At 37.5% G+C, this 23,704-nt stretch overlaps 1 protein-coding gene across 1 annotated transcript in view; it reads left to right on the top strand.

Annotated features, from left to right (window-relative positions):
• The first annotated feature begins 4,158 nt into the window (after positions 1–4,158).
• The window catches only part of LOC104524914 (ras-specific guanine nucleotide-releasing factor RalGPS1), a 65,400-nt gene continuing 45,854 nt past the window's right edge, over positions 4,159–23,704 (top strand). The window contains exons 1-4 of the mRNA XM_010167938.1: positions 4,159–4,286; positions 7,876–7,983; positions 18,491–18,541; positions 23,305–23,388. Of these exons, the coding sequence (XP_010166240.1) occupies positions 4,230–4,286; positions 7,876–7,983; positions 18,491–18,541; positions 23,305–23,388 (300 nt within the window). The 5' untranslated portion in view covers positions 4,159–4,229. The remainder of the gene's footprint in view (positions 4,287–7,875; positions 7,984–18,490; positions 18,542–23,304; positions 23,389–23,704) is intronic.

Here is a 23,704-nt window from a genome sequence, read left to right as displayed (position 1 = left end):
CCTCCAACCCTCGCACCATGTCCTCACAGCAGAGCTGCTCCAGCCTTTGGGTCATCCTCGTGGCCTCCTGGACTTGTTCTAGCTGCTCCAGGTCTCTCTTGTGATGGGGGCTCCAGTATTCCCTCCCCCCATGCCATATTCACTCCCCATGCTGGTCTCAGTAACTCAGGGAGACACTGACTTGTTTAATGAACTCGGGGAGAAACATTTACACCACTAGTTGAGTCACTCAACTGTAGTATAGTCAGCTGATCCACTCAACTGACATTGCTGTTTATCTAAAACAAAGGCCACCCTCTGGTCCCCTTTGTGCTGAGATAAAGTCAGCTTCTTTGCACCAGCTGTGGTCAGTCACACTCCTCATTATTCCCCGAGCTTCATGGGCACGTTGCCCTTGCTCATCTCCACTGACCTGCCTTGTGTTTGGGGGGTTTATAGATCAGTTGCTGTAGTAGAACGATCATCAAATACAGCCTTGGGTGAATTTGCAGAAAAAAAATTGAAGCCAGCAGACCCTGTTTAGTCTAGACATTTTCATTCTTTGGATATGTTGTATTTTTATCAGTATTTTTAATTTGCTTTTTATTGTACAGTAGGCATGGCATGAAGAGGTAGGAAGATGTCACATAGTGTGTCCAGGCTCCAGGTTGGCATAAATACATACTTAAGTATTCTATGCATCATATAAAAAACCACTTTCAATTCCACATTTAATGCATTTCTAAGCACACAGGCATTTATTAAATTGGAGAGGAGAAACAGACTGGAAGTTAAAATTTCTCAATGTAATTCAGTTTTTGTAATTGGATATACAGGGTACAGAGTGAAAATAACATCTGAGTCACTATTGCAGTGAGGTGAAACTCATTTCACATATCCAACTGTGCTGCTGTGAACAGCTCTGCTGATATCTTTCTGCTATCACTGTGCTACTTAGTTTGGTGTTGAGCAGAAGGGCAGAATAGCAAGCAAATGTTTCCACTATCCTGGTGTCAGTATTTTTTCAATATTTGTCTTAAATGATACACTGGCTAGAGTTGTTGCTGTGACTTTTCATTGTTATGGGAGTGATGATGTTCTCACATCTAACACAGCTTTCAAAAGTACATTTTAAATGTTGAAAATTCTTGAACTTTAAAATTGATAAATGCTAGTTTAGAGCAGTTCAGTACTAATTCTGCCCCTTACTGTATCTCCAGAAAGAGGGGAAAAGTATAAATGTATTCAGACTTCATATTGTAATGCAGCAATGGGTACAAAATAAACATTGTATGGACAGCTTTGTTATGATACAGCCTGTCTGGCAGATGTTACATTTTGTAATCTCAGTTTCCTTTGCATGCAGGGTTTTTCTAAGTTATTTTCTACTTATTTAAAAAAAAAAAAAATCGCTTTTTTTTTTTTTTTTTTAAATGCCTCATAGGAATCTCTTCTCTGCATGGTGGCCAATTTCAACCATACTTGACTGCAGGACAGAGGTCTCACAGTTCTCATCGCAGTCAGTAAACTGGGTAGAAAAGGAAAACCTGGATCAGTGTGCACCACCTCTGTACCCTCCAGGTACAGCGCTCGAAGGTGGAAAGTCTTATCACGTATTTGCCAGGCTCACACAACCCATGTGGCCTGCTCCTGGGTGAACGAGCTCGTGCTCTGTTCAGCCAGCACAGGAGATGTGGGCAGATGCAAACAACACTCATCATGCCTTAGGAATCGGGTAGCAAACTGGAGCTGTTATGTGATGAGACCAAGGACAAGGCTTGAGATGGTGTGTCAGGAAATAGGAGGGAGGCGAGGAGAGGTTGCTGGGGCCGGTCTGGGTGTATATGGGTTATGTGAGGCTAATCATGGGGAAACTGAGCTTTGACCCTGTTGCTTACAGAGGAATTAGTTTGCTCTTGTTGGCCGCTCTGCCAGCTCCATAGGCTTCCATGATATGCATAATTTCTTTTAAATAGCATCATCCAAACCCTACACAAACAAAACCACTCAAACTTAATTTTTTACTTTTTCTTGGTCAGAAATAGTTCTCCTCCAATTCTTCTCCTTGTTGTTCCCCATTAGTATGGGGAAGGGGACCAACTGAAGTATATATGGGACAAGGGTCAAATATAGAATCACAGACTGGTTTGGGTTGGAAGGGACCTTAAAGCTCATCCAGTTCCAAACCCCCTGCCATCAGCAGGGACACCTTCCACTAGATCAGAGAATATATAACCTTTTAAGATTGGCTTTGTATGATACAATTATGGGTCATATAGTATGATTAAATTGTGCAAATTGACAGTTTTCCTTATATCATTACAGTAGTTAAAATACAAATTTTTAGAGTAGTTTTTTTCAGCAGAAGGTGATTAAATTGGGACAAGAACATCATTTTGAACATATGGAGAGCCTGAAACTGGTTTTGGAGATATGATACCTCTGTCCTCTACTGTCACTACATAAAATTATGGCATATCAGTTAGGAGTTTTATTTCCTTGCTATTCAGTTCAGTAAATTAAAAGGCTATAGGAAAGAGAGGCATTGAGGAGCTGAACATTTGGAAATATTCCACATGAGATAATCTGAAGGGTAATTGGGATAGGAAAGGACAGGACAGCAGTGACAGTTGCAAACCAGAGATGAGATGTTTTTTCCCCTTTGTATGGTCTGTTAGTATAATACACTTAACTGCACTTAGGGTTTAGCTGGTATTTTTAGTGGAGGAAACACAATCTTAATTATAGTGCATGCACTGGGAGTATAATGTTAAAGTGAAATGTAATGTTTTCTGTCCTGTGTATGAGACAGTCCCATCAGGTTTTTGGTTTTCTGTGTGTTTTTGTTTTGTTTTTAAAAACAAAACCCCAACAAGAAAGGGTACATTAAAGGCATGTGAATGGCTGTTTCTGAACTGCAGAAGCACAGCTCAACGTGGGTCAGGTGACAACTGTTAATACCCAAAAATACCTAGAAGCTATAGTGTTTGGCTGAAATTTGCATTATGGTTCTCTGTCAGTTGACCTCCTTTCTGAATTGCATTCCTACAATGACACTTCAAAGTTCCTGCTTTTTTTGAGGCTATTTTATTATTTAAATATTGCTGTTTCTTGCCTTCCAGGCTTGTTTGTCTGACATACCTGGTTTAGGTCACTTGGAGATAGAGCTTTTCAGATTACTTTATTTTGTTTATTTCATTATGTAGAGGTCTTCAGTATGAGCTGCTGTAATACTGTTTTGTCGTGTGGTATTACTCAGTTACCTGTCACCTTCTCTGTTTATTTGCAGAGAATAATTTCCATGTAATAGTTCTGAGTTAAACTACAAACCTAGAGTGAATTTTGTAAATAATAGCAAATTCGGGAACAGTCACACTTGTTATAAACATACACCTCTGAAAACCGATTTCTAATCTTTTTCACACTAGAGGGCACTAACATCTCGTGGAAGTTAAGCCCTAACAGGTTTTTATTCTCTCTGTAACACTTGGGTATTGGGTAGTCTTGCTGGTTTTGTAGTGGATGCTAAAGGTTTCCATTTCTTTGCAGCCTTTTCTCTGTAGAAATGAAAACTAAAAGTGATAGTATTGTTGCAAAGATACATCAAAAGTTAGTGTGTGGAGTTTTCCTTTGTGTAGTTTTTTTTCTTCACTAAATGATAATTTAGGTAATTCGTGGAAAAATGGATAAATTCCACTTGTACTCTTACATTGCTTTTATTGTGATAATTTTCACTTGAAGGTGGTAAATGGGCATTTAAGGAAATTATTGGATAACTTCTTACGAGAGCTATCTAATAGAGTTGCCATGTGGAATATATTTCTTGAAGTTGTTAATCACAGGAAAAGAATCATGTGAACTGATGTTGCAGGCCTAAATTTCAGTTAGGGTTAATGTATGCATTTACATATTGATACCTGGCATATAGAAAATAGTATGGAAAATAACATGGAAGTCTATACTGCCAGTAAGTAATGGCAACAACCTTCAGCTGTTTGTCTTATGACGTTTTTAAGTAGATAATTTTAGACTATGTGTTTGAATCTAAAGTTTGGACCTCAAAGTGGTGTAACCATTTTGGAAGTACTTTATTTTGTTGTTACGGATTTTAGATACTAAATCTCACTTAAAACAGGTGAATAAAATGGCTGCTGATGACTTTTTGCTCTTTGTAGGAATGGTTATTCAGTTGCCTTGGAGATGATCCTGCTGCTGTAAATGTAGGGCCGAAGATTAATGGTGTGGGCAGTATGGACCTAATGAACGGACAGTCAAGCAGTGTTAATATTGCAGCTACGGCTTCAGAGGTAAGGATTACAGTTATTGCATACATAAGACTGTAAATAATTTTTTTCTGAATGCACCAAAAAGTAAGATTTTTCATTTAACAGATGTAGTGCAGCAGATTCTTATTTTGTATGTTAGTTTCATATGCCCCAGTGGAGATGGAAATAACTTAAAGTTCTGACCTTTGTATACCAAAATAAAGCATGAGCTAGCATTTATAGCCTTGCCATAGCCAAAGCTGCCTCTTTTATGTTCCCTTCCATCACATCTAGACAAGAAAGCTTTTTTTTTTTCCCCAGGTTTTAACAATACTAGATGCTCTTAGGGCAGTAAACTGGGCTGGCAAGGCCTGTGGGAAATGTTCTCTTCTTTGACATACACTTGTGTGTGTGTGTGTGTCCAGGGGCGGTCTGACATGGTAACACTGGGATAAGGTTGTTCCCTTTGTCTCTAGGACTATATTCAGGGATTGATATGGGTCCCCTTCTGCCCACCAAAGTTTCTGCCCTCTAGCAGTGAGCAACTCATGAGTTAGAGTATGTTTATAAGCCAAGCAATGGAGATTGGCTTCCTATGCTGATGCTTCTTATTTTGAAGTTAATACAGTTTCCATTTGTCATCTACTTGTTAAGGAAAAGAAGGGGCAAGGTGAAGCTAATATCAGAACTTTTTGAGTTCTTCTTGCTGGGATCATGTGAGGAGATGTTGAGAGTTGTGACTGATTCCTGAATTCTGAGCAACGCTGGAGAGTTTGCAAGACCTGATTGTTTTGTTGTTGGGAGGTTTTTGGGGGGTTTGTTTGTTTGTTTTTCTTAAAACTCTTGCCAGTCACTCCCTCTTCAAGTTTTTGTTGGTTTTGGTTTTGTTTGGGTTTTTTTTAATGCCTTGTACTACTGGGATGAAGGGAACTGAAAATCTGCCTTCAGTGTATATTGAGTGATCTTTCAGATGCACTCTTTGCCTTTCTTCTTTAGAGTGACTGAATATATGCTTTGGCTTCTACAGGTGTACAGCACTACCCTATGTTTCTGCTCAGGGGAGGCAGTTAGGTTGTTGCTTCCGCCCCCCCCTTTCATTCTTCATCTCTCTTTTGTTTAAAAGACAAGGTATGCAGGAACACTACAAATCAGTAGTGATGAGAGCCACAAAGTCCTGAAAACAGTTGCTTCCTTGAATGAATCTTGGGACCTTACCAAAGGTGTTTGTTTTATTTATATACTTACATATGTGTTTTGTTAGCAGAGCTGCACGTTTGCTATGCACTTGCACGTGCATAAGGAAATGGAAAGTCCCACAAACAAGGTGAAAGGAAAATTAGAATCAAAAGAAATCAAATAATCTCCAGCAGAATTTCATAAGTATTGTCAAGATTTAAACAAAACAACTGGCATCAGTCTTCAAGACCATTGTTTTTTATACAGATTCTTGTAGTTCCCTTATCACTGTAGCATGAATCACTGATTGACTATTCGTTGGCGTGCAACTGAAAACGTTTTGGAGGAAAGCTCTCTTTTTACTCAACAAGATAGTCTTGAATGTTTACATGATGTCTGATAAAATTGAGGAAAATATATTTTGGGAAAGTTACCACGTGCTGAAAGCAGATTCAAGTATTTTTTTCCTATCTTGACTAACCAGGAGGAGGGAGGACTTGTAACTGGAATGTTTCAGTAAGTATTTTGGTTACTGAAAATGCCTGTCTGGTTTGGAGTTTTTGGTGGTGTTTTCAAAGTCAGGTTTTTCAGAGAGATGGTATTGTTAGAAGGACCTAACTAAAACTGAGTGTGATTATTAAATGAGTATGTATTTTTTTTATATATATATCCTTATAACAGAAGTGCTTAAAAATGGACAAGAGTTGATTTCAGCTGACTGAATTCTCAAGGAGTTCAAATGTTCTTGTTTCTGTGAGTGGGAAGCCAAAGTCAAAATATGTAGTATAGCCTTACAATACTGCCTTGTTAGATTTTCAGGAGAAGACATTAGCACAGTAGAACTATTTAGCAGCATCAGTGACCGTGTGCTATCTTCCCCCCTGCCTTGGCATCAGCAGACGTGATGCAGGTGTTACTGAGAGTACAGTGTAACAGTGCTGAAATTTGGCTTCCACCAGAAGCGATGTGGTGAAGGGCTCATTCATGTCTGTGTTGTGTATATGACCCATATCCGTGTCTTGAAAACTTTCAATGTTAGCAGTGAAATTACACGAACAGTCAGAAAGTACCTTCCTTGTGTGGGCCAGAGTCTAATCTTTGCAACTTTCTAGGAGGTATCCCTCAGGATGGTGGTTAGGATAGAGTGCTTGAGAATACATCTGTCTCCAGTGTAAGACAGACGGGTCTTGGTTTGTGCTCGGTGTCTTTTGCCACAGCTGAGCTGGAGCTCCCAGCAGCGGTAAGAATGAGCTCTGTGCACCAGTACTAGTTTTCTTTCTCTTGAATCAATCCAAACAAAGTATTAGTAAAACTGTTGTGGGAGCTCTGTTATCACTTACATCAAGGTTATGCTATTGCTGAAGCATGCAGGTGCCACACTGAACCTCAGGCAAGCATCCTGTCTGCTGAAGAGGAGTTAAATTTGATAGTTATTGACTGGAGTAACTGTGGTCCTTCTGTCTGTGTGCTTCATCTTATTTCTTCCTTTTTAGTCAGAGTTTGTTTTATGCCAAGTTTCTGAAAGTGAGAAGAGGCTAAGAAGCAAGAAACATGCATGGTCTTTCAAGTCTTCGGAGGAGAGTGTGGAACAGCAAAGTGATAGCATGCTGTATGCCTGGGTCTGAAATAAGTATGCCTGGGGTTCAGATGGGAGCGTACATCTGGGTGTGACATCTCAATCTCCAAGCGAAAAACCCTTTCTTGTAATGGCTGAAGAGAATCTAAGTTTGCATCTGTAGACTAGAGGAAGTGATTACTCAGCATTGTTTTCATGAAAACAATACATGAAACATGAAATTAACACTTCATATTGCTTTCAGACAAAGTTTTTTGAACCATATTTATGTTTTGTAGGGAAGCTAAATCTTTATATTGGAGATAAAGATTCATAGAATATTATTCTAGGATCTGGTATTTTTTGCAAATGTGAATTACTAGCATTTAAAAAAAAACTCCAGAACTTTAATTGTTTATGTTAAGTGTCTTCAACAGGAACGCATATGTAGCTCACAGTGTAATTTTTGTAAGTTTTGGTGCTTCTAAGAGAAACAGGAAGAGATTGGTTCTGTTCTTTGGTGTTAACTGTTCCTTTGGGTCAGACCTTGTTGTCTTCCTCACCGTAGTGGTGTTTTTTCTGTTTGAAATTCATTGTGACTGTATGATTATTATTATTATTGTTATTAAGTTTCCTGTCAGCAAACTGGAATTTAATTAAGCATTGAAATGTAACTGTTGTGTTTTGAGGAAGACCTTTGAAATCCACTGAAGTCAGTTTGAGAATCTATGATTTTAGAGGTCTTTGTCAGGAGCAGGTATGTCCTGTGACTGATGCTTAATTGAGAATTTGTCCAGTGGAAAAGTTCTGTGAACATTTATGTCCAAACAAATTTTGCCTTTGGGAGTATAAAAACAAAAAAGAGAGAACCGAAATATCATCATTTATTTGTTTTTGCAGAAGAGTAGCAGCTCTGAATCCTTGAGTGACAAAGGCTCAGCTGAACTGAAGAAGAGCTTTGATGCAGTGGTATTCGATGTTCTGAAGGTTACACCAGAAGAATATGCGGTAAGCAATTAAAATAGTTTTTATTATTTTGTGTGTGAATAATCTTGGCAACTTTTCCTCTGCTTGGCCATTTCTGTATGGTTTTTGCCTAATTTCTGTCATCCATAGGTGTCAAAAATGGATCCTGCACTATAGTTCTTCACTGTCTATGTTCTATTAAATGTTAAGTGATCTTCTGGGGCTATGCTGTCCAGGCATTTTTCACGCTCTTTTATGTAGCATAGACCAAAGATTCTTAAATCTATATGATACACCTGAACTCTGACATGTATATTTTAGTTGCAACATTACACTTGATCTGTACTTGTTTTTTCTGGAGGTGTTTTATTTTTTAACTCTAGTGATTCTTACATCTAGGAAGTGGTTTCTTCTTTCAGGTGCAGTGGTACAGAATAATGAGTTTGATATCCTGCAGAACCAAGAACAAATGAGTACAAGTTTTTAACAAGAAAATTTGGTGGTTTGGCTGTTTGTTTTTTTTTTTAACCCCGCTTGTAGAGATTAAGACAAGTGATTCAAGTATGTTACTAGAAAGATTGCTAACAGACTGTTGCTCTTACTGCATTTATAACTCAAGTGATGAGATTCGTGGTGATTTGTCCTGGAGAGATTTATTGATACGTGGTGGTATGTATCACAAAATGCTCCCATAAAGTTTGTTTTATTTTTTAATTGTTAATAATGATTTTAGTTAATTATTAATGGCTAAATTGATCTTGAAAATTTAAAGCATCTGGATTATGAAGTGGTACTTACACGTTAAATTCTTCTTGGATAGTTAATGGGACTTATTCCTGACTGAGCTTCGGGCCTCTGCCTTGCTCCGTTGTCAGGAACAGCTGGGCAGTGAATCACCTGCTTTTTGCGGGAAGATGTTTTTGGGGCTGACTATCCTTCCTCTTTTATCTTTGATTTCTCTACATAAAGGAAATCTAAGTACTTGGGGAATTTGGGGCTAGGCACATGAATTCAAGTGGAATTATGCATTCAGGCCAGAGTAGCTCCAGGTTCCTTTGAATGGCTCAGCTATTTAGCCGGCGGTGGATGCTGTTGAGGAGCAGAATAGATCATTTAGACTCTGTGGAGATCTTGTCACTCACTTGGACAGCAAAATACACAAAGGTGCTTTGTCTTGTATCACATTTCATAATCCTTTTGCTCTACTAAATCATGACTCCTGTGCAGAAACCTTTTTACTTTCATGGGTGTTCTAAATGCTACCTACTTAGTAAATCTTGGTTGGATAAAAATCTTTACTAAAATCCAGTGTTTTTACTGTTTTCATACTATGCCTCAAACTGGGCAGAGTTCTACTCACAAACAGGAATCTTTTAATTAAACATTTCACATTGCACTTATGAAACTGTGGTTATATTTTTTGTTTATACTACCTGGTATAATTTTGCTGTTTTCTCGGAGAAAACACTTTTATTCTTAGCCTTCTCCCTTTTAAGGTATCTAGTTCTTTATGTCACGTTTCAGTTATGGATCTGAAATGTCTTATAGATAGAATTCTGAACAGTTGAGCAAAATTGCTGGTAGTCAGCGTTCAGCCCTTTGGCAAGGTTATAATTAATTTCTTTTTCAATGTTTCTGTACACAGCTGTACCTCTTCATTAATGTCTGTTTCCTCAGGCAACTATCTGCTTTTCCAGTAGGGCTTGCTTGCTTTGAATGCTGTCTTTTTTCTGCTCATTCTTGCTAAAGGCTGTAGAAATAAGTAAATTTGCCGAATACTTGGGTACCTTGGAGGAAAAGTACCTTTGCCCCTTATGCTTGTTTTTATTTTACTGGCCATTTCCTCAGTCTTCCTGGTTTTAGTCCTGCAATAACAGAGAAGTACAAAGTCTTCAGCTGAATTTCAGTGCTAATGTGAAGACTACCAGGGCTGTGCAGGATGGACAAGCTCTTGAGAACACCAGCACTGATAAGAATGCAAAACTGTGTTAGTAAGGCTTTTGTTGTAAGAGCGGGTATGTACCTCTTGGACTAGACAAGTTTATGCTACCAATTGCTTTTCGAAGTATGAGAAAACTTCTAGTTTAGTGATAGCTCTTGTAAAATGGATGCAGTGCAGACTGCTGACATCTGTGACTGAGTGAAGGCTGAATTCTGTTACCAACTGCAGAATGAATGCTGCTCTAAAAAAAAAAATTGAAGAGGTGAACTGAGGAAGTGATTTGTGGGCTGTGTAAGTACCTTATTCATAGGGAGAAAAGATAATGTAATAAAGCAAATAAAACAGCAATAAAAGCAAGTTGCTGCACAAGAGCTAATTAGACATCTGTCTAATTAATGGTTAGGAAACCTTGGCTCCAATGAAAAAGGATTGCAGTGCATAGGTAGAGATGAGAGTTAACTGATAACATCAACAGCAGCATTGGGAAGTCTCATCCTGTACCTGATATGATATGTTGCATTTTGACCAAAATGGCTCACTGTGTACAGATGGGACAATTCCAATTATGCTGGATAAAGAAGAGGAAAAATCTGAAAAATAATTAAGTTTAAGAGATAGTGGAAATAGGATTCATGCTAGTGGTTTCAGTACCGATATGAGACACAGATGTCTTTTCAGTTCCCACTGTGTTAGAGACATCATTGTTATTTCAAAACTCGATCTGTTTAGTCAGTTAGTGGGTAAGGGACAAGTTGGACTACAAAAGCTATTGCTTGTAATCCTGTATTTTCAAGAAGCTGCTTACCAAGCCAAAGAGAAGCCCAAGTGTAAATATTTTTGGTGATTGGATTGCCATATTTTTCCCTTTGGCAGCCATCTAATACTATCCGGAGTGCACAGTCAGTGTGCCCCTCTGTGTAACGGTCCTTTGTTCAGTCTTGTGCTAACTCTTCAGCAAAAGTACACTGACCCTTCATTTCCAGGGGATGTATTGAATGCCTGAATGCCTGTATGCTTCATAAATTTGGGGGAAAAAGAATCCCATTCAATGAGTATGAAGTAGAACACGTTTGTTTTCTGCTGCGGAATCTACAGCTTTCTGACTGTAACTAATAAGGAGACTGTCTCTGTTTTAAATACCTGCTTTTAGGCTGATCAGTGCTCGCTTCTTTATTAAACAGCTCAAAGCCACAAAACAAGTTGGTGCCAGGATTCCCCACTGGTGTCTGGCCCTGCCGATGGAGCCGTTCAGTGTGTGTACAGGGTAGACACGGTTGCTGTGAATGCTGTCCATTTTCGTTGGAGGGAGAAGTGTGGTTTGGAGTGTACAGGGCACAGTTTGTCGGGGAGAGATATGTTAATGGTGCAGTGGCAGTAGAAACTGGGGGCTGGTGAGACTGAAAGGAAAAAAGGAAAATGCTTCGGGGACATGAGCTCCAAATTAAGATGCTGGAGAACCTCAGGTTGAAGAAATATTTGTATTTTTTTTTTTTTTGCTTTACAGTAAATTCTTATTCCTTAGACTGCTACTGTTTAATTATTTGACTGTTTATTACTTTCTGACATGCTTTTCCATTTTATACCTCAACTTAGCCACGGTGGTGTAAATATTTGAGGTAGAATTAAGGGAAGCGCAGCTGTATAAATCCATTGCTTTTTTTCCCCACCTAGTTATCTAAGAAGGATTCTTTATTCTTTGCCTGAGTCTCTGAAAGCACTACAAAGCAAAGCTCACACTAAGATGTTTATGTATTTATTTCTTTTTGATTCCAGTTAAGCTTTGTCAAATGGATGTTGGAAAAAAGAATATTGCTTCTTTTGGAAACAATACACAGATAAAGTTTATTTTAGAAATGTTTAGACAAAACAATGAATTTTTCTCAGAGGCATTCTTACAACAGTTAAATATCAAGTTATCTGTATCTGAAGAAAGAGCACAAGAGTGTGGTTGTTTGTTTTTTTTTTTTTAAAGGAAGTAGGTCCCAAGAGTTCTGGGCTGCATTGTGTGGGTTTGGGAAAAAAAAAAAAGAAGAAAAAAAAAAAGGTGCAGAAATAGGTTTTGAGGTGTTGGGGGTCCCACAAACTAATTTTTTGCCACTTTGAACAGAACAAAAATATCTGAAACTGGCTCAAAGTTCTCCCCAGGAGATCTTTCTCTCGTGCAGGACTCTGGCAGATTCGCAGTCCCCTGTGCGAGTTCCTGCGCAGCTGCTGGTGTGAGCTGTGCTACGCGGTTCCTGGCAGGAGTGTTGGTTTTGGCCTCTCCTGAGGCTGGTTGTTGGTGGGTGAGGGAGTTTGAGGCAGGTCTGTCTGCTGCATCTGAGAACAGTTTGAATAAAGGGCAGTACTGGGCCCTAGGAGCTTTTGATGAGAAAGGACTTCTGCTTCTATGTGTTCCCATTAGCTTTATTTTACAGAAGAATATTAAAGAATAAGTATGCTCCCAGTGTGAGCAAGAAGAAGCACCTTTGTTATAGCGTGTGGAGGAACTATTAATGATAAAAGTTTTGGAGTGACTTTGTGAGAAAACAAGTTGAGTTTCAACACAGGAACTTTAATCCCCCAGCATTCATTTTGGACAGCAGAATTATTCTCCTACTGATGCAGTGCCTAACAGAGGCTTAGCTATTTTTTCAGTGAGGAAAAGTATTCTGGCAGCCTGGAGAGACAGTGCTAAGCCAAGTTGGAAGGCTTAAATATAATTCCTTCTAAAAATTCAGATTAAGGGACAGTTTATGAAGTGATATTTGAACCAACATGGCTTCAAGGAAAATCAGATGATGGCAACATTCTTCAATAACCAAAATGTAGACATGTTATTTTTTTCATTGCAGACAGAAACTTAGTTTTTCTTTTCACAATGAGAGTCTCTGTCCAGGATCTCTATGGGAAGTGCACTGTCCTCACGGTAGCTGCATCATAGGAAAACTTGGAGTACAGCAAGTAGCCTGGCAGAAGGAGGTCATGCTTGAGAAGGTCTAGGGACTAGAAAGGTGGGATTATAGTCCAGATCAAATGGGAATTTTCATATAGGGGCATGGAGAGGAGCTCAATGCAGCAGTGTTAACTGCAAGTAGGAGTTCTTAAGTTACAGGGTTTTATGGAAAGAGGGTGATCCATATGTGTTCACAGAATAAGAGAGAAGGAATTAAGGAATATTTTAAAAATTTTACTTCACTGAGCTTCTCAGTATTCCTCAAAGCAGCACGATGAGATGTGCTTCTTAATCATCTAGCTGTAAAATTTCTAGCCTGTCAGCCTTGCCCGAGGGAGAGGTGAATCTCTTTATCTGTATATGAAGCTTTGTGTTAGTATTTTGAACTACTTGTTCCCAAATCCAACGTCTCAACACACAGGAGAGCTAAAATATTTTATTGAGGACTGTCCGCAAGCGAGGTCTTTCAGCCACATGCAAAAAACTCCAGTGTCAGGGGTTTTTACCCCCCTTTTTACACAGGGGGGTAAAAAGTTGTCTTTCTGGCTCCCATTCCAGTGCAAGATTAATTAATTAATTGCAAGATGATGATTCACTATTTTTAAAATATTGTTTCCTCTTGTAGGTTCTTCAGGTGATTGAAGATTGGGAAATATATTAGTTGTACATTAAAAGCATACCTCTACTAATCACATTCTAGAATTGTTACCTAAGATCTAGTGTAAACATCAACACAAAACTTGCATTCAGCTCTTGCATTGCCTGAGCAATGAAGTAGTTCTTTAATATATATATATAAATGAACTTGATAGACTTCTGAAAAGGTAGAAAATAACCAAGTTTCCCTATCTTTGTGTTATGAGAATGATTATTTGGATGATGAGTACAAACAAGTTCAAGGTTTTGTATTGTACATGTGATTTTCTGTTTGTTTGTTTGTTTGTTTTTAAATATATGCAGCTGACAACTCAAAAAACCCAGAGGTTATGGTTGGCTTGCTTCGTGTAACAAACTGATGTGAAGACTTACAATTTTTGGTTTGAATATTAGAACATTAAACCACATTGAGGAGGGGGAGCTCTCCAGGAATTTGTATTGGCTGGGTTGAGGAGCTGGAATGAGGAAAGTTAGTGCAGTGTCTCCTCGTTGCAGAAACCAGATCAGTGGCTTGTCTATGGGAGTCTAAATTGCCTTGATTTGGTCAAGGTCAAAGTTACTTTTTTTTTCTAAGAGTTGAGCAATGTTATCTAACATAAATATAATAATTTTTTTCCTAAGTTTTGTAGTTTCAGGTGCTATTAATTAGAATGCCAGCCTTTCGGTTTGCTTTATTTTTTACTTAGCAGTGAGCAAGCACCCTTAAAATGGTAAAAAATCAGTTATGTGTTAGACTTATAAATATGAATAAGTAAATATTTAAAAAAAGAAATTGTCAAAGGTATTTTTAAACTCTTATGTGAGGTACACTGTCATATCTACAAACCCAAATGGCTTTTTATCCATCAGCTTTCACCTGTCAGTCGCTTGCCTCTTTTGAATTGTGAACCATTTTTTAAGTGTTTGGAGCCCTTAATGGAAATTGTGAGCTGTCTAAGAAGGAATCTTCAATAAGGGATGTTTCTTGAACAAGTGGTAATGTGATGCAGTGTTACTGAAGATTGATGCTGCTTTTAGTGACAGCAGCAAGATGTATAAACCAAACAAGCAAAAAAAGAAAAAAAAACACCAAAAAAACCAAACCCCAGCCTAATATCAATGTGATACTAGAAGAAAGAAGCTTCTCTGTTAAAACTTAATGAGTTTTTTTTTAGTTGTCAGATTTGCTTTTTTTAATGTTGTAGTGTACCTAATAGCAATTTCAAATCTTTTTAGTAATGAATGTTAATCTTGAACTTTGACATTTCTGTGGTTATTCTGTGTTAATATTCCCATTTAATATCCCCATTTAAAATGGGTGCATTTATTTTGGTTTGTGAATTCTGGTGTGAAGGTGTAATAACAATCTTTGTTTCATAAATATTGGGTATTGATCCTGTCTTAAAGTAATTTGTTTAGGAGTCACTACTGAAGCAGGCAATAGTCTAATTTAGCTAAGGCAGTTTGGGTTGATGAAGATGACACGTTCTGGAGTGCTGGGAAGGAAGACAACATTTGTTTTTAAGCATTCTGAATCTCTGTGTGAATGATGAATCAGTTTCCTGGCTCATTTTTGTTGTACTGTTGTTGTAATCTTGTTTTAGTGAGGAGGATTTGCAGTGAAATGTTAATAACTATTGAAATGCCTGGGTCTTTCGGTCTGTTTTAATAGACCCTATATTCAAATTTCATTGAAGTGCCCATTCTTTTGGTTCCACCTTCCCCACCCCACCCAATTTTCTAATTAATTTCCTTTATTGAGAAGCACAGTGATACATTCAATCAGCCACATGTTTACCTAAAACAATAAATTTCTGAGAAAGCCTGGTGTACTGTAGCAGACAGATAGGAGACTAGAGATGGAGTTCCATGGCTGGTGCTTCAGAACTGGGCTCTTCACCTTGGAAATCAAAAGGAAGAGTTAACTCTGTAATGTGTGGCTGTTCTATGGTGAGGATTGGATCAGGTGAGAGAAATGAATCCACACTTCCCTTCCTTCTGTCCCTGTGTCCCTTGAGTGTTATCTGCAGGTAAGAAAGTGTAATTCCTTGGTACTTGTGCCTGCACAGCCATGGATACATGGTTAGATGGTTTACGGAACTGGGGTAGATTGAGTGGGAAGTTAAAAATAACACACATCCCCAAATATCAGGCAAGTTTGTCCTACACAGTGACACAGACTTCCTATATTTAGATAAGGGCTGCCCTCATAGAGAAACCTTTGTCTTAGGCATTCTCTATTTATCATCTTAAACTTTTAAGTAAGATTTAGAAATAAAAATATAAACTTGTGTTTCAATTCTTTTTAGGATAGGTGTTCTCTGAATGGACCTTGATTATTAGCTTCAAGTCCATTTTAACTGTAGAAATTAGCCAGATTTTCCCTGTCCCCTTCTTAACTATCATGCTTTTGGAGAAAAATCTGTTTCCTCCTACTTGTCAGATGTCTTCCCCTGCCCCACGCTTTGCCTATTTGTTTCCTCAAAAGAGCCTTATACGTAGATATTTCAAATAAGAGGGCGTACTATTAAATTGTCAAGATGAAGCTGTATTTGCTTACTCAGGTACAGTGTAACATAACCCAGGATGACATTTATGACACGTTTAGAAATGTCTAATGCTCTTCCACGTGTGATGTAAAGCTCCAGCTGTACCTTTCACCTCTAGCAGAGTATTATCAGGCATGCTGTAGCTTCTGGCAGGGTAGTACTGCTGTCACTGTCCAAGGGCCCTTGTCCTTTCCCAGATAACCCGCCCGTGTTAGCAAAAGGTGGGAAATAGCACAAAAAATTGCTAGCATTGTCTGTGCATACGTTCAAAATCCTTCAAAAGCAGAGTTTTATTAACCACTGTTGGAATAGTTTTTGTTGTCTAGGTGCACTTTCACAAATTCATCTGCTTCCCCTGCCAGGAATGACTTGCTGCTGTCTGTACTTTTTGTGGCAAGATAAAACTACCCCTCTTAAAAAAAGGCTTAGTGTGAGGATTTCTGCATTTCTAACCTTGATGATGTAAAAAAAAGAAAATAATGCTGAGGAGACTTTAATTTTAGGAAAATAAACTATTTCTATTTCTTCAAGAATAAGTCCTTTTTTCATAGGCCTCATAATAAAATAATAGAATGGTTTTAGTTAGCAAGGTTGCTTTCAGTTTGAAAGGCATCTTTTGTTTTTGGCAAAAGTTTATTGTATATATTTTACTGTAGTTGCTATGGGTGAAAGGGAATAGAGAAGTTATGTTGAAGACAAAGAGTATTTTGGACAACTATGTTCCTGATTTTCTGTTCTTACTAATCACTGCTGCTTAAAACAAATTTGGAGGGTATGTCTGTCTGATATTCTTGACTTCATTTCAACTTTTAAGGTACAGTATAATTTGTACTGTTGAGACAGATGCTGCAACTGATCAGTTGATTGTTAAACCACATTTAAAAATTATAGTTTGGAAATTGATTTTTAAGTTGGCATTTAAATAGCTTATGGGTATTAATGAATGGCAGGTACAAATCATATACCTTATACCACATGTGATTATATTTATGTTACAGAACCAAGAATGTCTTGTTTATGTAAAAATTTGTACAGGATTTACTGTTACAAAGGTATTCAGATATGCACATTTCTAAATGTATGTTGTCTTTATTTTTAGTTGAGTATGTGGATTCATTAAATTGGTCTGATTAAATCTCACTTTAGCCCAAGACTAGAAAAATTAATATAAAACATTATTGTTTGGAAGAAGGAGCAGCCAACTAAAGCAGAGCTCAGACAAGAAATTTTGTAATGGAAACTCATAAAGAGCTTGTTACTTCAGTGATTTGTACTGCAAAATACCAGATGATTGTGTCCACTGTGGCAGTTAGAGAAGCTGGGATTGATTTATATATATATATTTTTAATGGTCATGTTTGATGGCTAGAATTCATACCTAAAAATAGATTTAGAAGACAAGGAGGTCTGCTACAAAATGTAGATTTGGTCATCTTTGGGAAAACACATCACTTCTGGCCTCATTAGAGCAGATACTCTCATTAGAGCAGGTACATCTCTCTGCTTCTGCTTTCTTTCAACTAGAGCATCCTAGTTAAAATTTTTCTGCAAGGTTAACTTATCTGGGAAGCCATTTTGCTCTCCAACAATGGCATTCAGTGGCAATTGCAATTCGTGAGAATCACAAAGCTGTCAGTGTGTACCACAGAGTGTGGAAATGGAGGAACCACCGTTTTCAAGGAAATGGAAATAAAGCTGCTCAGCTCGCATCTGAGGAGATAGAACAAGGTCCCTGGATTCATTGTTTAAAGGGTGTCTGCGATATCTAACTCGGATGGCACTGATATTTCTGGGCTACCTATGTACTCTTTGAAAGAGCTAGTCTCATTCTTTTGGACACACAGACATAGAGCAATGTGAAATTGTTCGCTTGAAAGAAGGCTCTGAATGTTTCAAAATGCAAAACCTGGTCTTTGACTGTGAGTTCCTCTTTACCCTTTTTGAAGCTGAACAGACATGCCAGAGTGAAAATGTACTTACTGGTTCTGACTTGCTGAAAGTGAGATGGCTGTATTTAATTTTAGCTGTCACTGTGCAGCTGAACAATTACTGAACTTAGTTATTCAAATATGGTTCAAGTATTGACTGAAAAATTTTAGGGACATTTCAATAGAATTGTGTTCGGGGTTTGAAGAAAAACTGTCCTTGAACAACTAAAGTTAGTTCTTCGTATCCTTGGATAATTTCTTCTATAGTATTTCTAAGTTCAAGCTCTGACTTATGTACGTAAGTGCAGGATTATGCTCCTGAGAATAACTTCCCATAATTTGTTTATTTTATTATATGTGAAATTTGGAACCCTTTATTCTCTATTTTTTCAGGACAGCTCTGTGGTAGGAGCTGAAACCTCAGAAATTAGCTACAAAATGGAAGTCAAATAATAAAAGGAAACAGCATAAGTACAGTTCTCATGCAGCACAGCAACTTGATGGAATGCAAGGTTATTTTGAGCTTAATTTTTTTATTATTATTTTATTTTTATTTTAGGGTCAGATAACACTAATGGATGTCCCTGTATTTAAAGCAATTCAGCCAGAGGTAAGTCATTCATTGGTTTTGTTTTCAAGTTGAAATGAAAAGCAGTTATGCCAGTGTATAAATCCTGGAACTGAAAAGTGTAAATATGCCAATAAATCTTACTTTTTGTCCCAGTTCATATAGCTCTGAAGCAGATGGTTTTATAACACAAAAATATCTGGAGCTAATAGTTTTTGAGGCATGAAGTATTGGTATTTAAATATGTTGAGCTAGTGCTAGAGATGAAGTATCTGGGTTTTAATGTTTCTGAATGATAAACAGCTTGATTTGACTATTCTGGTGATGATATTTTAGGTTTCAGCTCCTGATACCTCATGCCATACCTCATCCTGTCCTGTGCTTCCCTAACTAACTGATTTATATCTTTTTTGGAAAATGAAAATGGCTGTAATGGCATCTTGTATTCAAGATGGGTGTGATCTGTGGATATACTGGGATAATATATTGATGATGTGTGTTCTCTGTTTTGTTTTTGTGTAATGCTCTATTCCTTTCTGATTGCAGCCTGACTTCAACTGATGTTTTCAGAATCTTCACAGTGACTATAATAAAGGATGAATTTGTTTATCTTTATTTCTCTGATTAGCATTTTCCCGTGGGCGTTGTTTTCCACTTTTGAAGGTTTATTTTTCAGTTTATTGACCACTTTATCAGTAATGTAGGAGTCTTTTTCAGCCCATCAGTCACCTTTAGACTATCATAAGCTATTTTATTGGTAGCAGGTTTTTGTCATGTCACTCTTGTACCGCCCTGAGAATATTTTGCTTTAGTTGGAGAAACCTGCTGAATCTCTTGGTTGTCATTATTGATTATCATCATTTGTTTACCCACAGATTTTTTTTTGAAGATTTCCTTTTGGTCTGCACTTGAAAACATTGTCATGGTTTAGCTTTCATGATTTCAGCAAGCTATTTCCCAACCTATGTGGGTTTTTTGCTTGAGGTTTTATGGTGTTGGGTTTTCGTAATTTTTTTAATTGGTTGGGTTTTTTAGTCCTTTAAAAAGCCTCCCATTTGATCTCTCTGGCTTTTTTTTCTGGGCTTCCTTTGAGTTTTTTTTGATTGGCAGAATATATTTATCCTTATCTTCTAATAGAATATATCTTTTTTTTTTTTTTTTTAAAGCTATTTTCCAAAACTTTAAAGTATTTTCCCCTTTTATCTTACTCTTTAAAATATTTTCCTCGTCTATGTGTTTGTGTACTTCTTTTTCTTATGTTAGGCATTACTGCTATGCAGGATTCCCCTTGCCCTTGAGTGCTGGAGCTGAATAAGCTGTGGGTGTTGTCACACAGTGCTTCATCTCTGGTTACACTGAGCTTCAAAGGACTGGATATCGAAAAATCAAAGCACCAATTTAACTAGTTAGGACTTTTCCTAATGATCTGCTGATAAAGAAATTCTACTACTTAAGCTTGATGGTAGTTTATTCTTTGCAGTCTGCTTCCAGCACCAAACAGGAGCGGTCAGCTGTGTAACAACCACAAGGAAGCAAGTTAGATATAGCGACACTGATCCAATACTCCCTACCTCATAATTTGATGCTCTTTTAATGCTGCCTCCTTTATCTCAGATGATGTTGTGTGAGCAGACTGACAGAATTGTCCGGGTAGTGAGAAGAAATGCCAAGAAAGTACAGTTAATTTTGGTGGCAGTTCTAACTCATTATTGTAAACCACAAAAGGGGAAAGCAGAGTAATAAAATGAACCTTATCTTAAAGACAAACTATAGGAGAGTAGGTGAATAGATCTAGAAAGTAATTCCTTTTAAGAAATCTGTATGTACTGCATAAGAAAAATGCATGTGATGCCTTCTCTGAAAATATCCATCTGAGGAAGGGTGGCTGTTTTGACACTTGTCAAGTGCTTGTGCAAAAGCAGTTAAAGGTGCTGACAGCGTGCAAGTACTATCTGTCCATCAGTGCTGCTTCACAGGTAGGCAGAGATCTGTCCTCTTGTATCTGATTTGCCTCTAAATGGTGTTAATCCCCTATGGAAAAGGGGCATACAGGTTAACTCTCAGGTCAGAAGAAGGTAGACACAATTAAAATGCTTACCCCCTGTTTTGCAGAAGGATGAAACAAACATGGAATGCTTCGTTTGCCTATGGGTGTCTCGGCAGCAGATTAATGAGTGTTGTAGGTCTCTGAGTTTCTCTGAAGTATCTGCCAGAGTGTGTGCCATATCGGTATCTTGATTCACGTTATGAATCTTTACATATACCTTGATGTGTGCACTCAAACATTTTTGAATTTGTAATTAGAAAACAAAACAATAATGACCTGATTTCACCTGTATAAAGGGCTTCTGAACTCAGGCTTTAATGAGTGACTAAAAGGCGCTGATGGATTTTTTTTTTTTATATCAGTACAAGTAGATATTCTATTTAGAATCAAATTTCCCAGCTCTCATCCGCATGCATGATGGGAGATGATGAACAACATCTTTCCCAATGTGCCAAGATTAAAAACTGGGTGTTTATTATAGATTGTTGTAATTCACCAACAAATTTTTGTTATACAGGCTGTGAATCTGTCTGCTTTCCAAACTCTGTAGAATGAAATATGAATGTATATTTTTAGCATTTAATGTCTTTTAATTTGTTTTTGCAAATAGAAGTTTTGAAAGATTTATTCCTAGATGCTTAATCTTTAAAAGAACTGAAGATGAATTTTTGCTATCTTCATGAAGTGTGTGAGCAATATTCTTTAAATATCTTTTTTTTTTTCCTTGACTATCTAAATTATTGTGTTGCATCTTCTTCATTGTGTTAAAATACACATCAGTGCCACAAACCTCAGTGCCATGTCTGCTTCTGATATCTGTGCCATGTAAGCCCTGAGATGTACAGTGCCAGGGCAATGGGTAACTTCTGCCCAGAATCAGAATTGGTTTTTGACTTGGTGATGAGAATTGAAATAGTAAAAGCACATGCCTTGAATTATTAGGAAATTACCATGCCTCCTCTAAACCCGAGACAGTAACTAATTTTTTTCTGCTGTTAAAGTGTAATTGTCAGATACCAATAAGGATGAATCACCTTGTATTCTCCCAAGCGCAGAGCTGTGACTGTTATTGCAATGGAAACTGTTTTACTGGGAGATGCTGAGGGACAGAGAATGTAAACGAGTCTCTTGCATGGCTTCCTTCTCCAATAGCCTGCTCTGCTTTGCACTAGGAGCAGCTCGGGGCTTCATGGTTGCTTTCTGCATAGTCATTGAAGTGCAGATATGAGGAGATGGGCTTGTGCATTCCTATGCTGAACATGCCAGCGTTTTGCAGGATGGATTTTGGTGGCAGAACTTCCTGGTGAAATTTGAAGGAGTGGCTCTCAGTACAAAGCTGGAGACTCTGCATTCTTCCCAGTGCCTGTGGACAGGAGCATCTGAGTCTGCTCTAACAAATACCAGCACACCACAAACTTCAACATGTGGAAGAATTCAAGGTCTCTCTTAACTGGCATGAGACTCTTCAGTAGTCTTGGGACCATGGTTGAAAAGATGTTAAGAAGTTCCTGATTTAAAACCAGCAACAACAAAAAAACTTTAGAGCTTAGAATATCCGGATACCAAATTCTTTTAGACTATGTCTGTCTTAAATGGCACAATTATTGGTTATGCATTGAGTCATCTTAACTACATTATATTGTAGCTGGATGTATAGAGTCATACTGGTTTCAGTAAGAAGTTTTCAATGTGGTGATAGAACTGAGAGCGCTTCAGAGTGGAAGATGTGGAAAGAAAGCATGAATAAATAAAAATGAAAGGCTGTACTTTGCTATTATGCCACTTCAATAATTAAACTGTCTCTGTATTGATTATTTTTCTGGGTAGCACTGTGGAATAGGTTGTGTGCTGTAGGCTGTATATATTTGCATCTATTCTGTATGCTACTGTATACAAATAGAAGAGCTCATTTTGGTACATTTAGGTTTTTATGATTTCAATTAAAACTGCTTTATTGAAATTAAGTGGTAGTAAATAACAAGGAAGATGATTTAATTGCCCAACTGCTGACTTAAATTTTACAGACCAGTAAGGGGCACTGTAACTTTGTAGTTACAAAGTCATGCTTTCCCAGGCTTTACAGGTAATTTGTTAGATTGTTGAGGCCTACAGTTTTTAGGGTGACTCAAATATAGGAGCTAAATGATTTTTTTTTTTTTTTTAATCTTTTAAGCAGATCCCCTTGCTCCCTTTTACTCAACAGAATTATTTAAATGTTGAGTGTTGTTCAACTTAAAATAAACTTGGCTTCTTCAGAAGGGAAAACTGGAAATAGTGTTTCTTTTAATGTTGCTGCAAAAGATGACAGTTTTGGTATTTCTTTAATGCAACTTGCAAAGTTAAAATAATGGGACACGTCTACATTGAGTTAACAAGGTATATCTTCTCAGTAAACTTTAAGTGTCTTCGTAAAGCAATTAAAAACAAGATAATGTGCTGCTCTCCCAGCTCAGATTCACATTTAAAGCAGGATTTTCTTTGGTAATAAAATGGATCTTGAATTATTTCACTGTTTCTAATAAGAAAATCATTCAAAAGATGAAGTGTAAAAAAATCTAATTCAGAACAATTCAGAAATAACACGTGGAATATCAATTTACAAAAGAAATCAGAAAAAGTGTAACTATATTTATTACTTCAATGTATTATTGCTCTGTTATTTTGAAACTTTTCAGATTTGTGTCTCTATATGCTCTTGGCTCTGAATATGTATTATGCACTAATTTAAAAGAATGAATGTACACCTTTGTTCTCCCAGGAGCTGGCAAGCTGTGGCTGGAATAAAAAAGAGAAATACAGTTCTGCACCAAATGCTGTTGCTTTCACCAGAAGATTCAATCATGTGAGTTGGTTTTGGGTTTTTTTCCAGTGTTATTACATGTATGTGTTTAAAAAGTCTGAGGAATTAAGTATTCTGGCACATTGTATCTATTACTGGTCACAACTAATTACTTGAAAACTTAAAGTGTATGAAGGAATGCCTTATCTTCAGGATATACAGGAAGACCAAAACAGTTCTGAAGACTTAGCTGTGTTTTTGTTCTAATTATCAGTTATTGATGAAACAGGAAAATATCGAGTGTTTCTTTCCCCATAAATGCTGTCTGTCCTTTACATAAAGACAGAGTCAGAATTACAGGTTAAAGGCTTACCAGGCA

Source organism: Antrostomus carolinensis, unplaced genomic scaffold, assembly GCF_000700745.2.
Source record: "Antrostomus carolinensis isolate BGI_N321 unplaced genomic scaffold, ASM70074v2 scaffold145, whole genome shotgun sequence".
In the NCBI taxonomy this organism is placed as follows: domain Eukaryota; kingdom Metazoa; phylum Chordata; class Aves; order Caprimulgiformes; family Caprimulgidae; genus Antrostomus; species Antrostomus carolinensis.
The sequence above is the reverse complement of the archived record's forward strand: the minus strand, read 5'-3'. Positions and strand labels throughout refer to the sequence as shown.